This window comes from Marmota monax, unplaced genomic scaffold, assembly GCF_021218885.2.
Source record: "Marmota monax isolate L192 unplaced genomic scaffold, Marmota_monax_Labrador192_F-V1.1 WCK01_AAM20220418_F8-fsc00015, whole genome shotgun sequence".
NCBI classification, from domain to species: Eukaryota; Metazoa; Chordata; class Mammalia; order Rodentia; family Sciuridae; genus Marmota; species Marmota monax.
The window spans coordinates 22,455,337-22,477,598 of NW_026692194.1; the positions used below are offsets into that span (position 1 = coordinate 22,455,337).

General features: G+C 33.2%; 1 protein-coding gene across 1 annotated transcript in view; it reads left to right on the forward strand.

The window, feature by feature from the left end:
* Positions 1-22,262, forward strand: part of Lrpprc (leucine rich pentatricopeptide repeat containing) — a 107,284-nt gene that overhangs the window by 7,909 nt on the left and 77,113 nt on the right. The window contains exons 2-12 of the mRNA XM_046425040.2: positions 4,929-5,128; positions 6,101-6,223; positions 9,913-10,034; positions 10,132-10,190; positions 10,880-10,966; positions 11,563-11,689; positions 11,965-12,109; positions 12,557-12,702; positions 12,947-13,052; positions 13,135-13,242; positions 19,996-20,114. Coding sequence (XP_046280996.1) covers positions 4,929-5,128; positions 6,101-6,223; positions 9,913-10,034; positions 10,132-10,190; positions 10,880-10,966; positions 11,563-11,689; positions 11,965-12,109; positions 12,557-12,702; positions 12,947-13,052; positions 13,135-13,242; positions 19,996-20,114 — 1,342 coding nt within the window. The remainder of the gene's footprint in view (positions 1-4,928; positions 5,129-6,100; positions 6,224-9,912; positions 10,035-10,131; positions 10,191-10,879; positions 10,967-11,562; positions 11,690-11,964; positions 12,110-12,556; positions 12,703-12,946; positions 13,053-13,134; positions 13,243-19,995; positions 20,115-22,262) is intronic.

Consider the following 22,262-nt stretch of genomic DNA (forward strand, 5'->3'; position numbering starts at 1 on the left):
TAAGATGTGCATTTGAGATCTCCATTGTCTATAGAATGGTGCAACAAAATAAACCAAGAGAATTGCTCTATGGAAATAAGTCTTATATTTTACAAACATGCCATAAAATCCAAATTCTTACTTGTTGGCCATTGTAGGCTTTCCATGATCTATTCTTACCTTCCCTGAGTAGGTTTAAGTTTTATTACTCTCCAGTGTGAACTCTTCTTTGCAGCCAGATTAGTTTCCTTAATGGTGTACCACATTGGGCTCATTTCAGAATGAAGACTGCCCAAGTACAGATCCTGGCCCTGTCATCCTGTTATTAGTGAAATATTACGGTGACTTTTTGGGCAAGTAAAATTAGGGTTATAGTCAAAATTTTCTAGTATCTAGCATGTATTAAACACATGAAAAACATATCTGTATTTCTTTTAAACTCGGAGCTCCTGAGTGACACTAAAATGGCTCATAATGTCAGTGAAGAAGAGAAAAACAAGGAGGGCAGTGTCTTATGAACTGGTATGATTAATTTGGTATATATTGAAGAAATGCTAATGCTTTACTAAAAATTTTATTTAATAAATAAACAGTATAAAAACATACAAAGAAATCTAAAAAATCAATAAGAAAATTTATGGCCCAATTAAAAAAATGGGCAGAGGAACTGGGGATATGGCTCAGTGGTAAAGTGCTTGCCTAGCATATGTGAGACCCTAGGTTTGAATCCTCGCACCACAAGGGAAACAGACAAAACAGCCAGAAAATCTGAATAGATGCATCATTAGAGAAGACACAGAGGTATCAAATAATCATATGAAAATGCTCAACACCATGTGTCATAGAGTTGTAAATCAAAATGACGATGAGATAGAGATGCTATACCTATTATGACTAAAATCCAAAATTCTGAAAATATCAAATGCTGGTGAGGATATAGAAAAACAGGAACTCTTTTTGTACATTGCTGGTAGGAATGCAGAGTGGCACAGCTATTAGGGCAGGTAGTCTGGCAGTTTCTTAAAAACTTAGAAACATAAGTTTATCCAGATTAGTTTATCCAAATGAGTTAAAAATTTATGTCCTCACAGAAACCAGCACACAAATGTTTATTTAGCTTTATTTGTAATTGCCCAAAGTTGGAAGCAACCAAGAGGTGTTTTAGTAGTTGGAGGTACAAATTGTATGTATCCACATAGTGTAATATGAGGCAACAATAAAAAGAAATGAGCTTTGATACCATGAAAAGATATGTAGGAACAGTAAGTGAACACTACTAGAAAAGAGCCAGTATGAAAAGGCTGTGTACTTTATTTTGTAACTGTATGACAGCCTGGAAAAGACAAAGCTACAGACACATGAAAAAATCAGTTCTTGCCATGGGTTCAGAAGGAAGGTGGAAGGCAAGACTAGGTGGAGCACAGGTCATTAGGGCAGTGAAATATCGTGTATGGCATAATGATGGATACATATATTTTTCACTCTATGGATTTGTACACAATGAACCCTAGTGTAAGCTATGGACCTTAGTTAATAATAATGTACCAATATTAGTTAGTTGTTTGTAACAAATATAGGACCCTAACATTAGACATTAGAGGGGAAACTGGTAAGGAAAGAAGGAATATGGGAACTGTACTTTTTGCACAGTTTTCAGGTAAACCATATATTGCTTTTAAGAAATGGTATAGGCTTAAAATGGGAATTCTGTGGAAGTCTCTATAATAATCTTGTCCATATGTACATATAAATATATATGAAATATATATTTGAAATATGGACACTTGCATATAAAGTTGGTATTGTATTAAAGAGTAAAAAGTAAAAACCACTGGGCTGATAATGTACCTCAGTGGTAGAATGCTTGTCTAGAATGTGCAAGGCCATGGGTTTAATTAATCACCATACTGTAAAAAAATAAAACCATTACCACCACTATTATTTTCGTAAAACATACAGGCCTCCAGATAAATAGCCATTTAAAATGCCAGATGTTACCAGAGGAAATCATGTGTAACCTGAATATTAGTGGTGAGTGCCAGAGTTTCAGGAGGGAACCTGAGGTGTTTAACTAAAAAATGTGAATGAACTACTATGATAGTTGGTTGAGATGATAAAATAATTTTCTCTTATGTGGTTACATCAGTTTTGGTTGTTAGAATCTGGAGATAGTGTGCTCCAATTTAAGCATGCCCTTAGTGTGGAGCCACTTTTATTAACCCCTGTTTCTTTCCTTCCATTACAATATACCCGTTGCTCAGGTCAGTGAAGTTCTCATTTCCCTCAAGGTGTATTACAGTGGATTTAAAAATACATACTAGGCAGTGGTTAAGCACTTGCTTAGTATGCTCAATGGCCTGGGTTCAATCCCCAGTGCTACTAAATGACTGAGTCAATGAATTCTGGGCTGTATAATTAATGTAGAAAGCACTGGAGAATTCTTTGTTTAAATATATAATTCTCTTGACTTTTTAGTAAGGAAAATGAGCTTGAGAGTGTTCATAATGATTTACTGGTTTCTACACATCTGTTTTATCCCTGAATCTTGTTTGTGCCTTTACCAGTTATCAGATTTGAGTTGTGTGAAAAACTGGCAAGAGTACTTCACTGCCATTTTGAAATTTCTGTGTTAATTAGCTTTTCACTCTTGCCTGAACTTGACACATTGTTATGGGGGATTTAAAATAATTGTTACTGTTTGCTTGACACCAATAAGGGCATAGTTCAGTAACACCTGATACAGGAACAAATAAGTGGCCAAGGAAACCTTTGGGAAGTAAGGGACAAATATGTTATATGGTATGTTGGTAGTGCCACACTTAGTTAATTCAGCTCGTTTAATAGACATTCATCTATTAATTATCTACAATGTGCAGGTCATTAAGTTTATAAAGATAAGACATTGTGAGCTGGGGATGTAGCTTGCTGGAGTGCTTACCTAGCATGGGCAATTCCCAGAACTGCTAGGAAAACAAAGGAAGAATAAAGGAAAAGAAAAGGTAGTCTTTTTGGTTGATGTCCCAGTTTTTCCCATTGTTTTCCGATTTATTTATTTATATAAGTGGAATTATATCATCTTACGATGGAATCTCTGGTATAGTTTTCTTTAGTGTAACTTCACCTACATAATCGTTCCATTTGGGACTGGTTTTCTAGGTTAATAGCATAGGGTAGGAAAGCAATAGCTTTATTTTTCTTGGGTGCTGGTGATCAAACCCAGGGCCTCATGTATGCAAAGCAGATGTACTATACCACTGAGTTATACCCCAACCCCTGCAGTTTTTTTTTTTTTTTTTTTTGTATATCTTTATTTATTTTTATGTGGTGCTGAGGATCGAACCCAGTTTCTCACATGTGCAAGGCAAGCACTCTGCACTGAGCCACAACCCCAGCCCTGCAGTTTACTTTTAAACTCACCACTGACTATGGTAGAAATGTGCACATGCTAGAAAAATGTGATTATCATCCTGGAGGCATTTTCTGAATTAATAAATATTTTTACATTTTGCTTATTAATTATATACTTAGTATGTAATACTTGGTTATACTTATTGACTGCTATAATTAAGATATTTGTGGAGTAAGTGTATAAATTTTCAAGAATTACAGGTGTTGTCAGTTTAAAATGATAGATATTTGAATGCAGAGAAAGCCTTTAAATTCAAGTGTTTACATCAGGACTTTGGGATACATAAGGATTATTTTCTTAAGTCTGATATTTGTGGATCAAGTGCAGACACTATATTGCCATGGAGTGAAATACCTCTGATCTCATATTTTAGATCATTTGGTTACATGTTGGTCTCTGTATTATTAAAATACTGAACTGTTTAAAGATTGCTTCCCTTTTATAAATACATGTGTATTACTATGACCTTAGCTAATTTTTAAACATTTTTCTTTCTCTTCTGACTTTTCTAAAATTATTGAAGTTTAAAATGGGAAGCATAGTTTTTAAAAATCATTTATTTATTTTAGTTGTAGATGGACACAATATCTTTCTTTTTATTTATTTATGTGGTGCTGAGGATCAAACCCAGGGCCCCACACATGTGAGGCAAGTGTTGTACCACTGAGCTACAACCCCAGCCTGCATAGTTTTTGTTTATTTTTTAATGGTTAGTTGTTTCAAATAATTAGGGAACTACACAACTAACTTTTTGACAGGTAAAAATTGATGTTTCAAATTTCTTTAGACTGCTGAGAAAGGATTTTGACCTGAATAATCCTATAAAGAAACTGCCTAGAAATTAACTTTTTATTCCAAATAAAATAAGCTTGCTATTTACATTTTAAATACATAACCAAAAAAACATTTGAAAGTAGTTTTAAGAATTTGGATATATTTTAGATATATTGTCTCACTTATAGAGGCAAGAAGAACTTTGTAGTATAATTCATTTTCCTTTTTTTAACCATGATTTAAAACACACCATATTATTACCTTTTAAAACTATTTGAAATTATTATTATTATTTTGGCGGGAGTATCAGGTATTGAACTCAGGGGACTCGACCACCGAGCCATATCCCCAGTCTTATTCTGTATTTTATTTAGAGACAGGATCTCACACTGAGTTGCTTAGAGTCTCACTTTTGCTGAGGCTGGCTTTGAACTTGTGATTGTGCTGCCTCAGCCTCCTGAGCCCCTGGGGTTACAGGAGTGGGCTACCGTGCCTGGCCAAAATGATTTTATGTTGAATGTTATCAAGGTACTCTCCATTGCTCAGAAGATACACTGTGTATATAATTTGTGTGTGTGTGAGAGTGAGAGATTTTATCTAAAACAAAAGTCAAACTTTCCTATCGATGCATACTTCTCTGAATATTATTATGTGATTTAAGGTATTTATTAACTAATTAGTAACTTTATGTAAATTTTGCTCAGAAAGATGATCTATATAGATAGCAGTTGACTTAGTTTATTCCTAATTATGTTTCATTTTATAGAAAACTACTAAGCCAAGTGAGGCTTTATGCCATTGTTGCTGAAAAAAACAATGATCTTCAAGAGGAGCCTACTTCTTCTTCTAGAAGGAATGCTAATCAATTTGATTGGGCTCTAATGAGACTGGATAATTCTGTCCGAAGAACTGGCCGCATTCCAAAGGGACTTCTGCAAAAAGTCTTTGATAGCACATGTCGTTCAGGTATTTCAAATTTTTTTCTGCTTAGAAAGTTGAGCCTTTGGGGCGGGGTTGTGACTCAGGGTAAAGCACTTGTCTAGCATGTATGAGACCCTGGATTCAATACTCAGCACCACATAAAAATAAATGAATAGGGCTGGGATTGTGGCTCAGAGGCAGAGCGCTTGCCTCGCATGTGTGAGGCACTGGGTTCGATCCTCAGCACCACATACAAAAATAAATTTAAAAAAAGTTTATAAACTCTTATGATGAGAAGTATCAATTATAACTACATTCATCTGTATTAAAAAACCATCATTGTTACTTCTAAGTTATTCAGAATTGTTCAACTGCCACTACAGTCATTTTTAGAACATTTTTGTCACCCTTAAAAGAAACCCCTGCAATCCTTACCATCAGTCCCCACCCACCCCACAGTCCCTTCCAACCCTAGTTAACCATTAATCTATTTTCTGTCCCTGTAGTTTTGTCTCTTCTGGATATTTCATATAAATGGAATCATAAAATAGGTGGTTTATTTTTGTCTTTTGTCTTAAAGTCAGCTTTCAGGTACATGTATATAAAGGTTCTATACATAGGGAGGAGGAAATTTATATTATTGTTAACCAATTATAAAACTATTGGATATTCTTGAGTTTTAATTGGGTTCAATATTCTAATATTCTTGAGCGTTGTAACATTATCGTAAGATACTGAGAAATATAACCTTAGGTTCTGTGTTTTTAGAGTCACACATTACATAGATTTTATAAATTTCTTAAATGTATAAGTTTTTTACATTTCTTAAAGTGGACTAATATTAAAAAAATTTAACTTGTGATTTTTAGTAGCATTGTGGATTAGGATATGCTTTTTCTAATATTTGGGTACTACAATATTATCTTTGAGCCAAACATTTATAAATTTCAGTTTAAATTTTGATATTTATCTACATTATGTTGGCACTATTAAACATTGTCGATTTTTCTTCCATAGGTAGCCCAGGTGGTAATCAAGCCTTGCTTCTGTTGCGCAGCTGTGGTTCTCTCTTGCCTGAATTGAATCTTTCAGAGAGAACAGAATTTGCTCATAGGATATGGGACAAACTTCAGACACTGGGTATGATTAGTTGAATAACAGGATGTGTGTTAAAGGTCCCCCCCCCCCCAATAAAAAATGTGTTTCTTTATATAAATGCTGTAATTTTATGGAAGGCCTACTTGATTCATGATTTTTTGGTAATGTTTTATTTGGTGAGTTATAGTGACATCTAGGGGCATTAAGAATATAGTGATTTTTCATAACAAGTATTCCAACTTTGGTAAGAATAAAATAGGAATTTGGGGCTGGGGATATGGCTCAAGCGGTAGCGCGCCCGCCTGGCATGTGTGAGGCCTGGGTTCGATCCTCAGTACCACATACAAACAAAGATGTTGTGTCCACCGAGAACTAAAACAAAACAAAACAAAAAAAGGAATTTAGCCTGTCAAAGTTATAACTGGACATACAATTTGATCAAGCAGTTACATTTGTTAGAATTTTGGTGCAGATGTACTTACATGTATAAAGGAGTATTCATTTTAGTTTGTAATAGCAGGAAATTGGAATCAATGCTAATGCCGTTCACTGGGGATTGGATGAATAAATTATGGAAAGTCTATGATAGAATACTGTGCAAATCTTTAAAAAATGAAGGTTGTGTTTGAATACTAATGAGGGATGTGTTCTCTAGATTATAAATAAAAATTAAGATTCAGAACAATATATAGTATAAAATACTACTTTGAAATAGTGTGTTTTCCTTACATGAATATGCATACAATATTAAAATATTTCTGGAAGGATGATAAACATTAGATACAATTTTTACTCTGTCCTTTCTTATATCCTTTCAATTTTAAGCCATATGAATATAGCATATATTCAAAGAATAACTTATAAGACCAAATTTAAAAGACTGGCTTTTAAAATTTAATATACATTTCTGTTTTTTTAAAAATTTTAAATCTAGAAGGATGCTTCTTAAGCATATTAGAATCTAAAACCATCAGCTGTTATGCATAATACAATAGAATGTGCAATACTACTAGAAATGATTGTTTTTTACATGGTATGATTCTTTGTGGAATCCTTAAAATAATTAATTTGACATAGTAAATGTTTGAGAATCTGTAACTTTTCTAGTTTCAAAATAAGATTGATAGAGGATCCAATTAAGTGGTACCACAAATATGTAAAATATCTGGGACTAGTCTTCAAAATGTAGAAAAAAACTGTAGAATAAAGACAGATCCTTACATCACAGTTTTGGATTCCTCTTGAATTCAGATTGATGACAAATTCATTTTTTAAAAGTCTAAAGAGTATGTATAAATGTTGGATTTCAGTATGGAAAAGGATTTTTGTCAGTATAAAAGCAACAGAATAACTGGGCATGGTGGCACACATCTGTAATCCCAGAAGCACCAGAAGTTGAAAAAGCTCCTAGGTTGAAACCCTAGTACTCAAAACAAAAACAAAAAACAGCAGAAAAGTGATAAATTTTCTCAATCTGGCTTATTTCACCTAACATGTCGTTCTCCATTTATCCATTTACCATCAGATTTCACAATTTCATTCTTCTTTATGGCTGAGTAAAATTTCATCGTGTATATATATCACATTTTCTTAATCCACTCATCTATTGATGGGCATCTGGACTGATTCCACAACTTGGTGATTGCGAATTATGCTGCTAAAAACATTGATGTACCTGTATCACGATAGTCTGCTGATTTTAGTTCTGTTAGATAAATGAGAGTGGGATAGCTGGTTTGCTAGTATGGTGATTCCATTTCTTGTCTTTCAAGGAATCTCTATACTGCTTTCCAGAGGAGTTGTACTAATTTGCAGTCCCATTAACCCATATATGAGTGTACCTTTTTCCTCAGATCCACATCAACATTTATAATTATTTGTGTTCTTGATAATTGCCATTCTGATTGGTGTGAGATAAAATCTTACTACAGTTTTGACTTGCAAAAAAAAAAAAAAGAAAAGTGATAAAGAATTGGCTATAGGGCCAGGGTTGTGGTTCAGTGGTAGAGCACTTGCCTAGCATGTATAAGGCACTGGGTTTGATCCCGGCACCACATAAAAAAATAAACAAATAAAATAAAGGTATTGTGTCCAACTACAACTAAAAAGAAAGAATTGGCTATAAATATTGAAAATTTCTAGGGATGGGTATATAGCTCAGTGATAGATTGCTTGCCTAGTATAAATGAAGCCCTAGGTTTGAGCAACATACTGAAATTTTCTTTTTGTCAGTAAGTCATGTAATTAAAAATGGGCTGAAGTGCGAAATATTTGCCAAAAAGATTATTATTATTATTCTAAAATTTCTGAAGATTAATATTCTAGAATATAAAAGGTCCCTTACATGATAGTCATTAACATCTTAATGGACAGCAGAGCCAAAGTTGTGAGATATTATTTAAGGTACAAGGATGTGAGGTAAAATATTGGAGGCAATGCTGTTATATATAACCTTTGGTTGCTGAGGTAGGATATTTCAGGCTTATATCCCTAAATTTTGAGATTTTAGTAAATTTTAGGTATTTCTAGATTCCCTTGGTAGATACTGAGACCCTGTCTCAAAATAACAAAAAGGGCTGGGGATGTACCTCAGTGGTAGAAAGTCCTTAGGTTCAACACCCTCCCTTGCCTCCTGAAAGTAATAGGTCTCAGCTGCCTAGAATCTCATGAGCTGACACCAGATAATGACCACAGACTGAGACCACTAGCAGTTGAATAAGGGTATGGAATTTAATTCATGAAAATTTAGTGAAACATGTTAGCCTAAATCGATGGGATGACTATGATGTCATGAATGGAGAGGGTAAGGCTGAATGGTAGCCCTAATTGACATGGTCCTAGGCAGTACAGACACAGAGAGAAGCCAAAGAAGGGCATTGGAATACAGGTAAATAAGGCAAGTTGACTAAAAATGATATTCAGCAACAAGGGATGGAGTAGTTCCTTTAAACAAAGGCTTTTAGTGGCCTAGTAAAGAAATAAGAAAAATTGCCAGTACATTTATCTGTATAAAAGAACTACAGTTGTAGTCTATCAATAACTGCTTTATATAGAAAAGGTTTCAAGTTACTTTTATTTATTTATTTATTTTTATGCCTTTATTTTTATGTGGTGCTGAAGATTGAACCCAGCGCCTCTCACGTGCTGGGCAAGCACTCTACTGCTGAGCCATAACCCCAGCCCTTCAAGTTATTTTTAAATATGGAGGTATTGTTGGCCAAGTGTGATGGTGCCCATGTGTAGTCCAGCGACTTGGGAGGCTGAGGCAGGAGGATTGTAAGTTCACTGCCAGACTAGTTAGCTTAGGGAGACCCTGTCTCTCAATAAAAAGGGCTGGATATATGGTTCAGTGGTAGAAGTAAACCTGGGTTCAATCTCTTATATCTAAATAAATAAATAGGTATTGTTAGCATTTTCTAACAGGAAGATGATACTATGCTTCATAAGTAATAGACCTTTTAATATCTGAATAGTCAGTTACTTACAACTGTATAGCAATTCAGTAATTATGTCTTATTGACTTAGCTTGCTATGTTCTCACAAGATATCTGTATACATGGGTTAAGTGTTAATATTATCTGAGTGAAATGCTATAGTGTTAATTTTACCTTTTTTTTTAATTGTTAAATTTGGGTACACATGATTTCCATTGTGACAAGGATGTGATTTTAAATGCTTTTCTAAATTGGTAAGTCATATAATTAAAAATTTCATTTAAATTTTCTTTGTAGGCACTGTGTATGATGTGAGTCACTACAATGCTTTACTTAAAGTTTATCTTCAAAATGAATATAAATTCTCACCTACTGATTTCTTGGCAAAAATGGAGGAAGCAAACATTCAGCCAAATCGAGTAGGTAGTTGTTATGGTAAATATTGATTGGCCATACCAACTTTTTTGATTTCTTTTGCCCAGGGGAAAAAAATTCACCAGCCCATTTCATTGACAGGTGACATACCAGAGGCTGATTGCTGCTTATTGTAATGTAGGAGATATTGAAGGTGCCAGGTATGGATCTCTATAAATGTAGGTTTATGCAAACCAATTTATAAATTTTGTAAACCTGGAGTATGTTCATTTTATTTTCTCTTATAATCTTTTCTTAATAAGGATAGTTATTTCAGAAATATTTTAATATTACACATTTTGGTAATATGACTTAGATAAAATGTAAAATTGTATAAGAGGACAAGATGAATAATCTGTTTTAATTATAAATATGTTGTTTTAGAGCACAGGTATAAAATTATTGAGATATAAAGGTGTCTTTACTTTTTTTTTTTCTTAGAGAAATGTTCTTAGTTTTTTAACTGTGTTCACTTATAAAACTAGGAATCCCACTGATTCATATAAAATCAGTGGTAAAATATTACTGCTTAGGTAAAATTTTGCCACTTTTGTATTGAAGGCTTGGGAAATAAAGAGAAATTGAAATACAATTTTATTTTTAACTAAATGTCTTATTAAATTTTGAAGGTTAATTAATAATGTAGAACAAACAATCAGATTTTCAGAAAATTACAACACGAGTACTTCAAGATTATTGATACTTTAGGGATTAGGATTTCATGAAAGGGGGTCAGATTTCACTTTATAAGTAAACGTGGTGTTATATTGAAAATAACTGAACACCTAATTTATACATGTAAAAAGTGGTTTTTGGCAATCAAGGAGTGTCTTCATTTCTCTTATTGCAGCAAGATTCTTGGATTTATGAAAACTAAGGATCTTCCAGTCACAGAGGCGGTGTTCAGTGCTCTTGTTACAGGGCATGCAAGAGCCGGGTAATGTTCATCTCAAGATTTTCATTCTTATTCAGTGTTTAAATTATTAAAAAAAAAAATTGTAGAAAATTCACAGAACATGTTTATATCTTCAGAAAAAAATCTGTAGAATTAGTACTTATTACATTTTTAAAAATTGCTGTTATAATTTGTTTTAAACATTATTTGAAAATATTCAGTTTTAAAAATCTGGAGTAATTAAATTTGTAAAGTTGCTCTGGAGAATTTTTTTTTTTTCTCCTGGAAAAAAATTTTTTAATTTTTATGAGTAATTTATTAAATGTTATTATTAAAAGGTAAATTAAATGCAAGTCATACTAACTATAAGAGGCTACATTATTTAATGTTTATGTAATTATTACATAATTTGGGTTTTGAGAGGGAGGAATTACCTAAAAAAATTTCTTGATGTTTATGACCTTTGTTATTTTAGAAATGTAGAACTAGTTTAACATGCATTTGTCCTTTTTCAATATCACAATTTCAAATAGTATTTAAACTTATTGTAATAATCATAGGTAATATATTTTAGGTTGAATAATTGTATTTGGAAATATTATAGTAATCTGTTTTATTTTCTTTGAATTAACTTTTAGAGATATGGAGAATGCAGAAAATATTCTCACTGTGATGAAAGATGCTGGAATTGAACCTGGTCCAGACACATTCCTAGCATTACTGAATGCATATGCTGAGAAGGGTGACATTGACCATGTTAAGCAGGTATGACTCACGTAAATAAACATGAACCTCATGTGTGCAAGGAGGTTGTAGCGCTGTTTTTAAAGATGTCTCCTTGAAGAGAGCAGTATTTAAGAAAAATTCTTACTTTGGTACCTTGATTTTATATATATAACAATTGTTCAAATAGAGTATTTCCTGCTTTATTAAAGAAGTCCCAAAACTTTGTTCCTAATTTATTGAATCTTGGTATTTTAATTTACTTAAATTTAAAACTCTGATTTCTAACTTGTTCTAATTTCTGGAACTGTTTATAGACTCTGGAGAAGGTGGATAAGTCTGAAGTTTACCTTATGGACCGTGATTTATTGCAAATTATCTTGAGCTTCAGTAAAGCTGGATATCCTCAGTATGTCTCAGAAATTTTGGAAAAAATTACCTATGAAAGAAGATATATTCCAGGTAATATAAACATTTTTATTTACATTGTTTTTTTGAAATACTTTTTAGTTGTTGATGTACCTGTATTTATTTATTTTTATTTATTGGTATGTGGTGCTGAGGATCGAACCCAGTGCCTCACACATGGTAGGCATGCACTTTACCACTGACCACAACCCCACCCCCTGCATTATTTTTATATAAACCTGAATTGCTATTTCTTACATGTTGGAAAGGGCATTCTCTAACAATAGATTGTGGTAAGTGATCATAGGACTTTTAAAAAAGCTTAATAAGTTAATAAACACGAGTTAATGAGTACATGGAGATGTTTTTATTTGGAAATGTTTATTTATTAGGCAGACATATCCTTTTGATGTTTGGAATTCCTAATTTTGTCTTTAGTACTGGTTGTAGGGTGAAAATATCATTCAGTTTAGTAACAAAAAATATCTGTTTTCTTCCCAGATGCAATGAACATCATTTTGCTTTTAGTCACTGAAAAGCTGGAAGATACAGCATTTCAGATTTTATTAGCATGCCCTATATCAAGAGAAGACAGCCCAAATGACTTTGGCAGTTTCTTTTTACGTCACTGTGTGACTATGGATACGGTATCTTGTCCATTTTTACTTTGTAGATGGTATTACTGGTAGTAATATTCTTTAAAATAGAAGGTTTATGAAATTAGACTAATTGTAAATGTAATAAAAACCTTGTTTTTGTCTTGCAAAATTTTGGGATAGAAAGAGGATGAGAGGTTCAAATTTTTCATCCTCAAAGTGGTAGAATATTTGCAGAATGTCCAGAGGTGGGTTATTTGCCAACCTAGTGACGTGGTGACTTACTTTTTTCTAGCCTGCAGAGAAGCTAACCAACTACTGCAAGAAGTTAAAGGAAGCCAGGATGCATATGTCTCCTTTGCAGTTCACACTCCATTGTGCTTTACTAGCCAATAAAACAGGTATTCTACTATTTTTAGTTAAAACCAACACTAGCAGGTTTTGCTGAGGTAGATTAGTGATGTTTTATGGTATGTCTTTCAGATTTGGTAAAAGCTTTAATGAAGGCCATGAAAGAAGAAGGTTTTCCTGTCAGAGCTCACTATTTTTGGCCATTGCTAGCTGGACATCAGAAGAAGAAAAATGTTCAAGGTTAAATTTTGTCTTTTACTGATTTGTACCCACATCTAAATCAGTTCTTTGGGAAAGCATACTTATTCATAACTCAATGTTAGATCTTGTGAGGAAATAGAATTGTGTTAAATCATAGTAAAGTCTCTGAGCATTAAAATAAACAAACATAGGGCTGGGGATATAGCTCAATTGGTAGAGTGCTTGCCTCACATGCATAAGACTCTGAGTTCAATCCCCAGCACCACAAAAACAAACAAACAAACTAAAAAACAAACACACGATTTCTTTCATCTTAATTTCATTTTTTAATTCATCTCATTTTGATTTTTAACATTTCATTAAGTTTTTTTTTTTTTTTCAAATCTTTAGTGTTTGAAAGTAGTTTGTCTATCCTTTTATAAAGTTGTACATAATCAGGTTTATGAAAACAAGAAGTGCACCATTTTCTTTGTGGACCAGTCTTTTTCTTCTGAACTGAGCTTGATTACAATAATAGGAAAGGCAAGAAAACTTTTATTGCAAAATGAGTGCTTGTGACCTGACAGCCTGCTGATTGAAGGACAGAAATGTTCAATCTTTCAGGTACTTAAGTACGTTTAAGCATTTAGCATACTTTTCCCTTGCACACATGGGATGTCTATAGGATATGAATAAGAATTGAACAAATATTAAATTTTAGAGTACAGTATCTAATTCTTTGGTTTGCATTATTGGTAATTCAGAAAGAGTAGTTTTATAAAAAGATGCTTTTAACAGAAGTACTTCCCCCTTGGGGAAACAAAAAATGGTCTTTTTCATTTTATCTCACAGTATAATGTGCTTTGGAATGAGATGCAGAGTTGTTAGTGTGACATTGGGTGACAAACAAAATGCACAAACAACAAAAAAAGTGCTTTTAGCAGACTTTCATATTGCAATTTTATTTTAAATATATAGCCGTCTTCTGGTTTAAAGGAAATAGTGAAACAAGTATTCCCTAATTGTTTCTGGCTATAAAAGTCTCTAAATCCTTTTTAGAAAAATCTTTGTGAAAACAATATGCTGGTTGATTAACTCTTTGTCTATCCTTCAGTTTTGAAAGTTACAAGAGGTAACCTTTAACCCAGTATCTTTAAACCACAGAAAGTTTACATCATTGCATCAGACTCTTTAGGCATGTATTATTTACCTTTACACAGGTATGAAAATAATTTTGATACCCCGTTGAAGTGTGTTTATCAGGTAAATTTGCTTTTCTAATCATAACAGGGTATCTAGACTTGAATTGGTTATGACATTATTGCTACTTAGTAAACATAAAAGAATTTAGGTAATTTATTTCCATAGTTATAGTGAGTTGAACTAGTAGAAAATGGACTTTATCTTGAATCCATCTTTTCATAGAATTGCAGAATTTAGATTTCAAAGGTGCCTTTTTGAAAGCTCATATTGTATTAAGGAAGGAACTGAGAGCCACAGAGGGGATTCAGTGACTGACCTTAGGTTTTCCATCTAGCTGTCAATAATATTGGGATTAGAATGGAGGATTTCTGTCTTATTCAAGTATTCGTTTTATACAATAATGCCTCCGTTTTAGACATTTGTAAATATTATAATGTATTTCTTTTATAAAAATTCTTAGTCATCTTTTAGAAATTGGGTACTAATTTTTACATTAAGGACTTTTTGTGTGTGTGTGATGTTATGTATTGAACCCAGGGCCTTGTGCATGTTAGGCAAGCACTCTACCACTGAGATGTACCCTCAGCCCTTATTAAGGACATTTTAAAAAGAGGTGGAATATTTTACTCAATAAAAATTTTATGTGGAAATATACTGATGCTTATGCTTCATTGATAGATAATGAATTAAGAATGTAAGAGTTGTCAATTGTTTTACAGTTCCATTTTTTTCTTCTTTGTAGGAAGTCCTGGAAGATCATTCTATTCTATACTTTTATATAGTTTTCTTTCATTTCTTTCATTTAACAGGGAAATGGCAATATGTATTCGATATGGTTTCTGTAGAAGAAAGTAACATTCTTATTGATGTAAGGAACTTGATCTTTGTCCAGTGAAAGTCATATACATATGTACTCATAGAAATAAAAGAAGAAGATAATGGCTTTAATGTTGGAGAATATGTGGGAGTATTTTATAATGAATAAATAAAAACCCTTCAAGAAATCAAAGAATGCATTTTCAATAGTAGGATGATCAAATTTCTGATCAAATATTCTGGTTGCGAATGTAGCAGTCACCATAAGATTCTTTGTGTGTGTGTGTGTGTGTGTGTGTTTTACTGGGGGTTTTTATTTTAAGACAGGGTCTTGCTAAGTTAAATGTGGCCTTAAACTTGAATTTGTGATCTTACTGCCTCAGCCTCCTCAGTAACTGGGATTGCAGGAGTGTGCCATAAGAAAGATTCTTAAAATGACTTCCTCATGGCTCATCTTACTAGTATTTTTCATTGTGGCATAAATGGAAAAGTCACCACTTAGAGTGATAACATTTTCAGCATCTTGACTAGATGAGAGGAAATGCCCAGAATGAATAGGGATGTACAGCCTTTGGGATAGTTGGAAAACATAAAAATAAGAACATGGAGAGGGAAAAATATATAAGGAAGGGGTGATCAGAAAACCTAAAGCCAGTTGAGTGAAGTGTCAGAATACAGGTAACTTACTTTTCAAAAAAGTAAGACTTTACCTCCTAATAAAGTGAGTGCATTGGGAAGAGGTAAAAATCCCACGAAGCAGGCAGTTATAGTCACTAGAAGTTGTTCAAGTGAACCCTTTCTTTCCCAGAATGGTTCAACTATTTTAATTCTTATTAGACTTCTTTTTTTTTTTTTTTTTTTTTTTAAATATTTATTTATTTATTTATTTTAGTTCTCGGCAGACACAACATCTTTGTATGTGGTGCTGAGGATCGAACCCGGGCCGCACGCATGCCAGGCGAGCGTGCTACCGCTTGAGCCACATCCCCAGCCCACTTATTAGACTTCTTGAATGGAAACTTTACTCATGGTACATTGTAGTAATTTTATTAGATTATTTATCTTAGGTTAAATTACTAAGTTCCTAGGAACTTAGTAATTTAACCTTAGGTTTGGAATCCTCTTGTTTATTTATTTATTTATTGGTACCAGGGATTGAATGTAGGGGTGCTTAACCACTGAGCCACATCCCCACCCCTTTTTATATTTTGTTAGTGACAGGGTCTCGCTGAATTGCTTAGGGCCTTGCTAAGTTGCTAAGGCTGGGTTTGAATTCATAATCCTTCTGCCTCAGCCTCTGAGAAATCCTCTGACTTAATGTTAGATTATTTTTATCTTTCTTTGTTTTAAGGAGGGAATTACATTATTTGTATAGATATGTCAGCTCAGCTCAATCCTCTTTTATTACATTATTTTTGTACTGTGGATTGAACTGGGGTACTTTGCTACTGAGCTACATCCCTAGTCATTTAAAAAAAATTTTTTTTTTTTAGTTAGACACAATACCTTTATTTTATTTATTTTTATGTGTGCTGAGGATTGAACCCAGGGCTTTGCAAGTGCTAGGTGAGTGTTCTACTACTGAGCCACAACCCCAGCCCCTTAGCCGTTTTTATTTGTTATAGCCTCAAGTTGCTGAGGCTAGCCTTGAACTTGGGATCCTCCTGCCCCAGCCTTGCAAGTTGCTATGATTACAGGCATGCACTACCCAACCCCACTATCTCTTTTCCTTTCTTTTTAAAAAGTGCTTCTTTCTTTTCATCTGACTATGGTTAGTGAAGGGTGCCTGAGGGAGTGATCTTAGCTGGGCTTTCAGTATGATTCCAAGGCTATCTTAAGCCTTTTTTAGTTTCGGTTAGAAATTTATGTAAGTCGAAAATGCTAGCAACACAGATTATCTAAATAAACATGTTTATCCATGTTGTTGCCAATGATGGGATTTCTTTATTTTTTTAAGGCTGCATAATGTCCTACCCTACTGTCCCTTGTATATTACATTTTAGTTTTCCTTTTTTGCAATACTGGAGATTGAACCCAGGGCTTTGTGCATGTTAGGCAAGTGCTCTTACCACTGACCTACATCCCAAAGTCTTTAAAATTTTTATTTTGAGACAGGGTCTTATTAAATTGTCCAGGTTGTCCTCAAATTCAGGATCTTCCTGCTTTATCCTTCAAGTGGCTGGTAGTATGTTAGTGTGCCACTATGTCAGACTATTACACCACATTTTCTTTCTTTCTTTTTTACTTGTTCTTTCTAGATATATATTTTGATATACTATATATAAGTAGAATAAAGTGTAACTTGTTCCAGTTAGGATCCCATTACATGGTTGTATATGATATGGAGTTCCTTTGGTTGTGTACTTATTTGTACTTTATCCATTCATTTGTCAACAGAATATTGTTCCCACATCTTGGCTACTGTGAATATTGCTGCAGTGAACATGACATGCAGACATCTCTTCAAGATACTGTTTTTATTTCCTTTGTAAATTTATGTAGAAGCGGGATTGCTGGGACATGTGGTACTTCTATTATTGAGCTTTGGGGGAACATCCATTTCTGATTTCCATAATGTCCAAATCAGCTTATATCCCTACCATCAGGGTACTAAGGTTCCCTTTCCTGCACATCCTTACTAGCGTTTGTTATCTTTTACCTTTTTAATAATAGTCATTCTGGGTTTTTTTATTTGGTTTTGATTTTTCAGTGTAGGGAATGAAACCTAGGGCTTCGCACACGCTAGGCATTTTGTCACTGAGCTGTACCCCAGCCTGGTAATAGTCATTCTCATAGGTGTGAGGTGATATTATAGTTTAGATTTGTATTTTCCTGATATTCAGTGATGTTGAACATTTTTTCATAAACCTGCTGGCCATTTTATGCTTTCTTTCGAAAAAAATCTATATTCAGGTCCTTTGCCCGTTTTTTAATTGGGTTGTCTGGGTTTTGCCATTCAGTAGTATGAGATCTACTTATAGTATACATATATATGTATAGTAGTATCTCTCTATATATAGTAGTAAATATATATGTCTATGTATATATCTCATATTACTAAATGGCAAAAAAAGAGACAACCCAGTTGAAAAATGGGCAAAGGACCTGAATATGTAGATACATAGATAGATAGATAGAGATACACATACATATGGCTATAGATATTGACATATATACCATTATCAGATAAGTGGTTTGCAAATGTTTTCTCTCATTCTGTAGCTATCTTTTCATTTTGTCGATTGCTTTCTTTGGCATCCTGAAATTTTTTAGTTTGTTGCAGTCTCACTTATTGAGTTTTACCTTTGTTGCCTGTGCTTTGGTGTCAAATCCAGAAAAAAATCATTGCCAAGACCAGAGTTTTCTTCTAAGAGTTTTACAGTTTTAATCTTTGATTGTTGGTCATTGTTGATGGTTTGGTAATTGTTACTAACATTTCTTCATCCATTTTGAATTGATTTTGTGTATACCATCAGGTAAAGGTCCAGTTTCATCCTTTTGCCTGTAGATATCCAATTTTTCCACCACTATTCTAAAACTATTCTTTCCTCATTGTGCATTCATGGTGTCTTTGTCAAAAATTAGTTGACTGTGTATGTGTAAGCTTATATTTGGGCTCTCTATTCTGTTTCATTGGGCTGTTTCTACTTTTTATGTGAGTATAAAACTCTTCAAAAGTTAAAATATTCTGATCTATAATCTGAATCTTATCTAAACAAATGTGAAGATGTTTCATAATATAGTTAAACTTACCTGTATCTTTCTGTACTCAGTGGGAACTTATAATCATTTGTACTAGAGCACATTATATAATAAAATTTTTTAGATATGTAATTTTTCTGTAGGGGACATTGTATTTCAGAAACAAAAACTTTTAGGAGAAGTTTTAATAATATGAAAGTAATGCAACTAAAGTAGTAAGTTTTAAAAAGATAAATATGTCTTTTTTATTAAACTGTTATTAGTTTTATAGAATTAATTGAATCTGATATAAAGAAATCAGTTTGTACTATTTGAAGCTAACTGTAGCTTGGAAAATATGGAATGATCTTTTAAGAAGTTATTAAAATATGTTTTTGTGAGTGGGGAATGGAAAGGAATATTTTACTAGATTTTTAAATTAGTCCTTGTTTTGTTTTGTTTTTGTGGCGCTGGGCATCAAACCCAGGGGCTTGCGCATGTGATGAACGTACTCTTCCACTAAGCTACATAACCAGTGCTTTGAATAGGTTTTAAATATAGTAAGACAATAATTCATTAGATCATTTGTTCTCTATTCATTTTTTATTTTTATATTATAAAATATGAAGTCAGAGGATGGTAACAATTAGAGTACTTTTTACTTAAATGCTTAATCAAAAACACTTTTTGAAACTGGTTTTGTGTTTGACAGGTCCCCGTATTCCACTCCCCAAGCCCTTCCCATTGCAAATGTTTTATTGTGTGAGTCCATCATCCTGCATGATAGCAATGATGTTTTATGATCCATTCTGTTGGGGTGCTAGAAATGTTAGGCATGTTGTTTAATGGTTTTAAGTTTTCTAATACTCATAATTTTAAGGATATTTTCTTAGCACTCGCTACTGACTTAATAGAGTGAGATGAAAAAAGAATTTTAAAAATTTATCATCATACACCTCCCAGTTTCCTAGCTTTTCTGCTTTCTCTTTTAGACAAACAAAATGCTAAGTAATTTCCCTGCATTATGATTCAGAAAATAATTGAACTGAACTTTCTGACATTTTGTTAATTTCTTCCAGGTTCATCTCTGTGCTTCTGTATTTTATCTTTCAGGTATAATTGATGTCCTTAAAGGAATGCATGAAATGGGAATAAATCCCGATCAGGAGACATATGTAAATTATGTGTTTCCAGCCTTTGATAGTATAAAGTCAGTTCATGCTGTTTTACAGGTGAGTACAAGTGTAGTTTTAATTGGGTAATTGAGGAGAATGTCTTTCCACCTTAATATTTGATAGTCACCAAAAGAAGACATAATTGAGCTAGGAACTAAAAGTGGTCATGTGAATAATTTTTTAAAGCTTTCTAAAAATATTAGCTAGTATATATAGTGGTTTAACTTAGAAAGGCAAAGCAGCATTTTTGTTTTTTGGTTAAGACAATATGCCATTATCAGCAAAAGTTAAAATAAAATAATATTCACTCCTCAGTCCCAGCCTAAAATGCAATTATAATTTTCAGTTTTTGAATGTTTCTTCATTTCTATATGAATTTTCATAAATGCATCCATAATATATTTATCAGTCTTGTGGGTTTTTTTTTGTAATAATCTTTGTTTGACTTCAAAACATTATTTTTCTGCTGTGTACTTCTTATCTCCACCAGAATAGGCAAGGCATTGATAAAGGGGCGCATGAAGAAATTGACTTGGACAGTGCAAGGATTGCATTTTTCACTTTGAAAACAAAGTGCTATGCAATTAGGAACAGCATGGCAGAGCAGCAAGTACTTAATAGAAAGTATTTTGTTCAAAAAATCTGCTACCTAGGCAGTTATTCACATAATGCCTTGATTTTTCTAATAATGTTGCAGTGTTCCTTTCTTTCCTAGAAATAATTACATAATTACAATCCTCTAAATGTTAGTGTTTATATCTTGAGTGTCTTTACTTTTCCTCCTAATTTCTTAGCAGAGTATTTTTATTCTATGCCACAGGTATTTTACTGTTAAAATAATTTTAAAACATTTCCCTAAATGTTTTCTTTCTTTGTAGACATATAACCCAAGCCTGGCGTGGTAGTGCATGGCTGTAATCCCAGTGACTCAAGAGGCCCAAGCAGGAGGATTACAAATCAAAGCCAGCTTTAGCAATTTAGTGAGGCCCTCAGTTACTTAGTGAGATTCTGTCTCAAAATAAAAAGGGGCTGGGGATGTGGCTCAGTGGTTAAGCACCCTGATTTTGATCCCTGTTACCAAAAAGAAAGAAGGAAAGAAATATAACCCAAGATTCCATTTTCTTTTTCTTTCTTTTTTTTTTGAGATGAGGTCTTGCTATGTTACCCAGGCTGGTCTAGAACTTCTGAGCTTAAGCAGCCCTTCCACTTTAGCCTCCCAAGTTTACAGGCATGTACCACTGTGCCTGTGTCTTCTTGGTATTTTAGGGAGGTATGATTTTGAAGTTTCTCCTAAATTTGCTTATATTTATTCTCATTTTAACTCTTTTTCCTTCCTTACTGAAATTTTCCTTACTGAAGTATTTTTGACTCAGAAATAAGTGCTGTTAAATGGTTAGTAGAGCTGATGGTGTTGCTATTGCTGATGGTATTGTATCATTAGTTAATCATTAACAAATATATGTATCATTTTTTAAAAACTATATAATACACACTCATTGATTAAAATATAAAATGCTATTAATTGATAAAACTACACAACTCATCCACTGTTCCTTTTGCTTGATACATGTATTCTTTTTTTTTTTAATTAGTTACACATGACGGTACAATGACCTTGAAATATCATACATTTGAATCAAATGGGATATAATTTCTCATTTTTCTGAGTGTACATGTTGTAGAATCATATTGGTCATGCAGTCGACATATGTATTCTTTTACATATGAGTGTGCTTTAGAAATCTCTTAGCAAAAATTAGATTATATTATTCATATTATCCAGCAAACTATTTTTTTCTATTTCATACCTTTCCATACCAATATGTAATTTCACAAATTTTTTATGCCTATATATTATTTTCCTGTATGGATATATCAATTTATTTTTATTCATTGTCTAGTATTTATTATTCAGATGGTTTTTGATCTTGTGCTATTGTAAAATGATTCCATAAGTATATTTGAGCTCGATTTTGTTCCTGTACTTAAATTGTTAAATAAATAATATTGCACCAAGTGAAGAACTACTTGGAGTTAAATGTTTAATCTTTTTTCCCCCCCTTTTGGTACTGGGGATTGAACCCAGGAGTGCTAAACCACACCCTCGTCCCTTTTTAATTTTTATTTTGAGACAGTATCTTGCTAAGTTGTTTAGGGCCTTGCTAAATCGCTGAGGCTGGCGTTGAATGCTCTTTTTTCACCCTC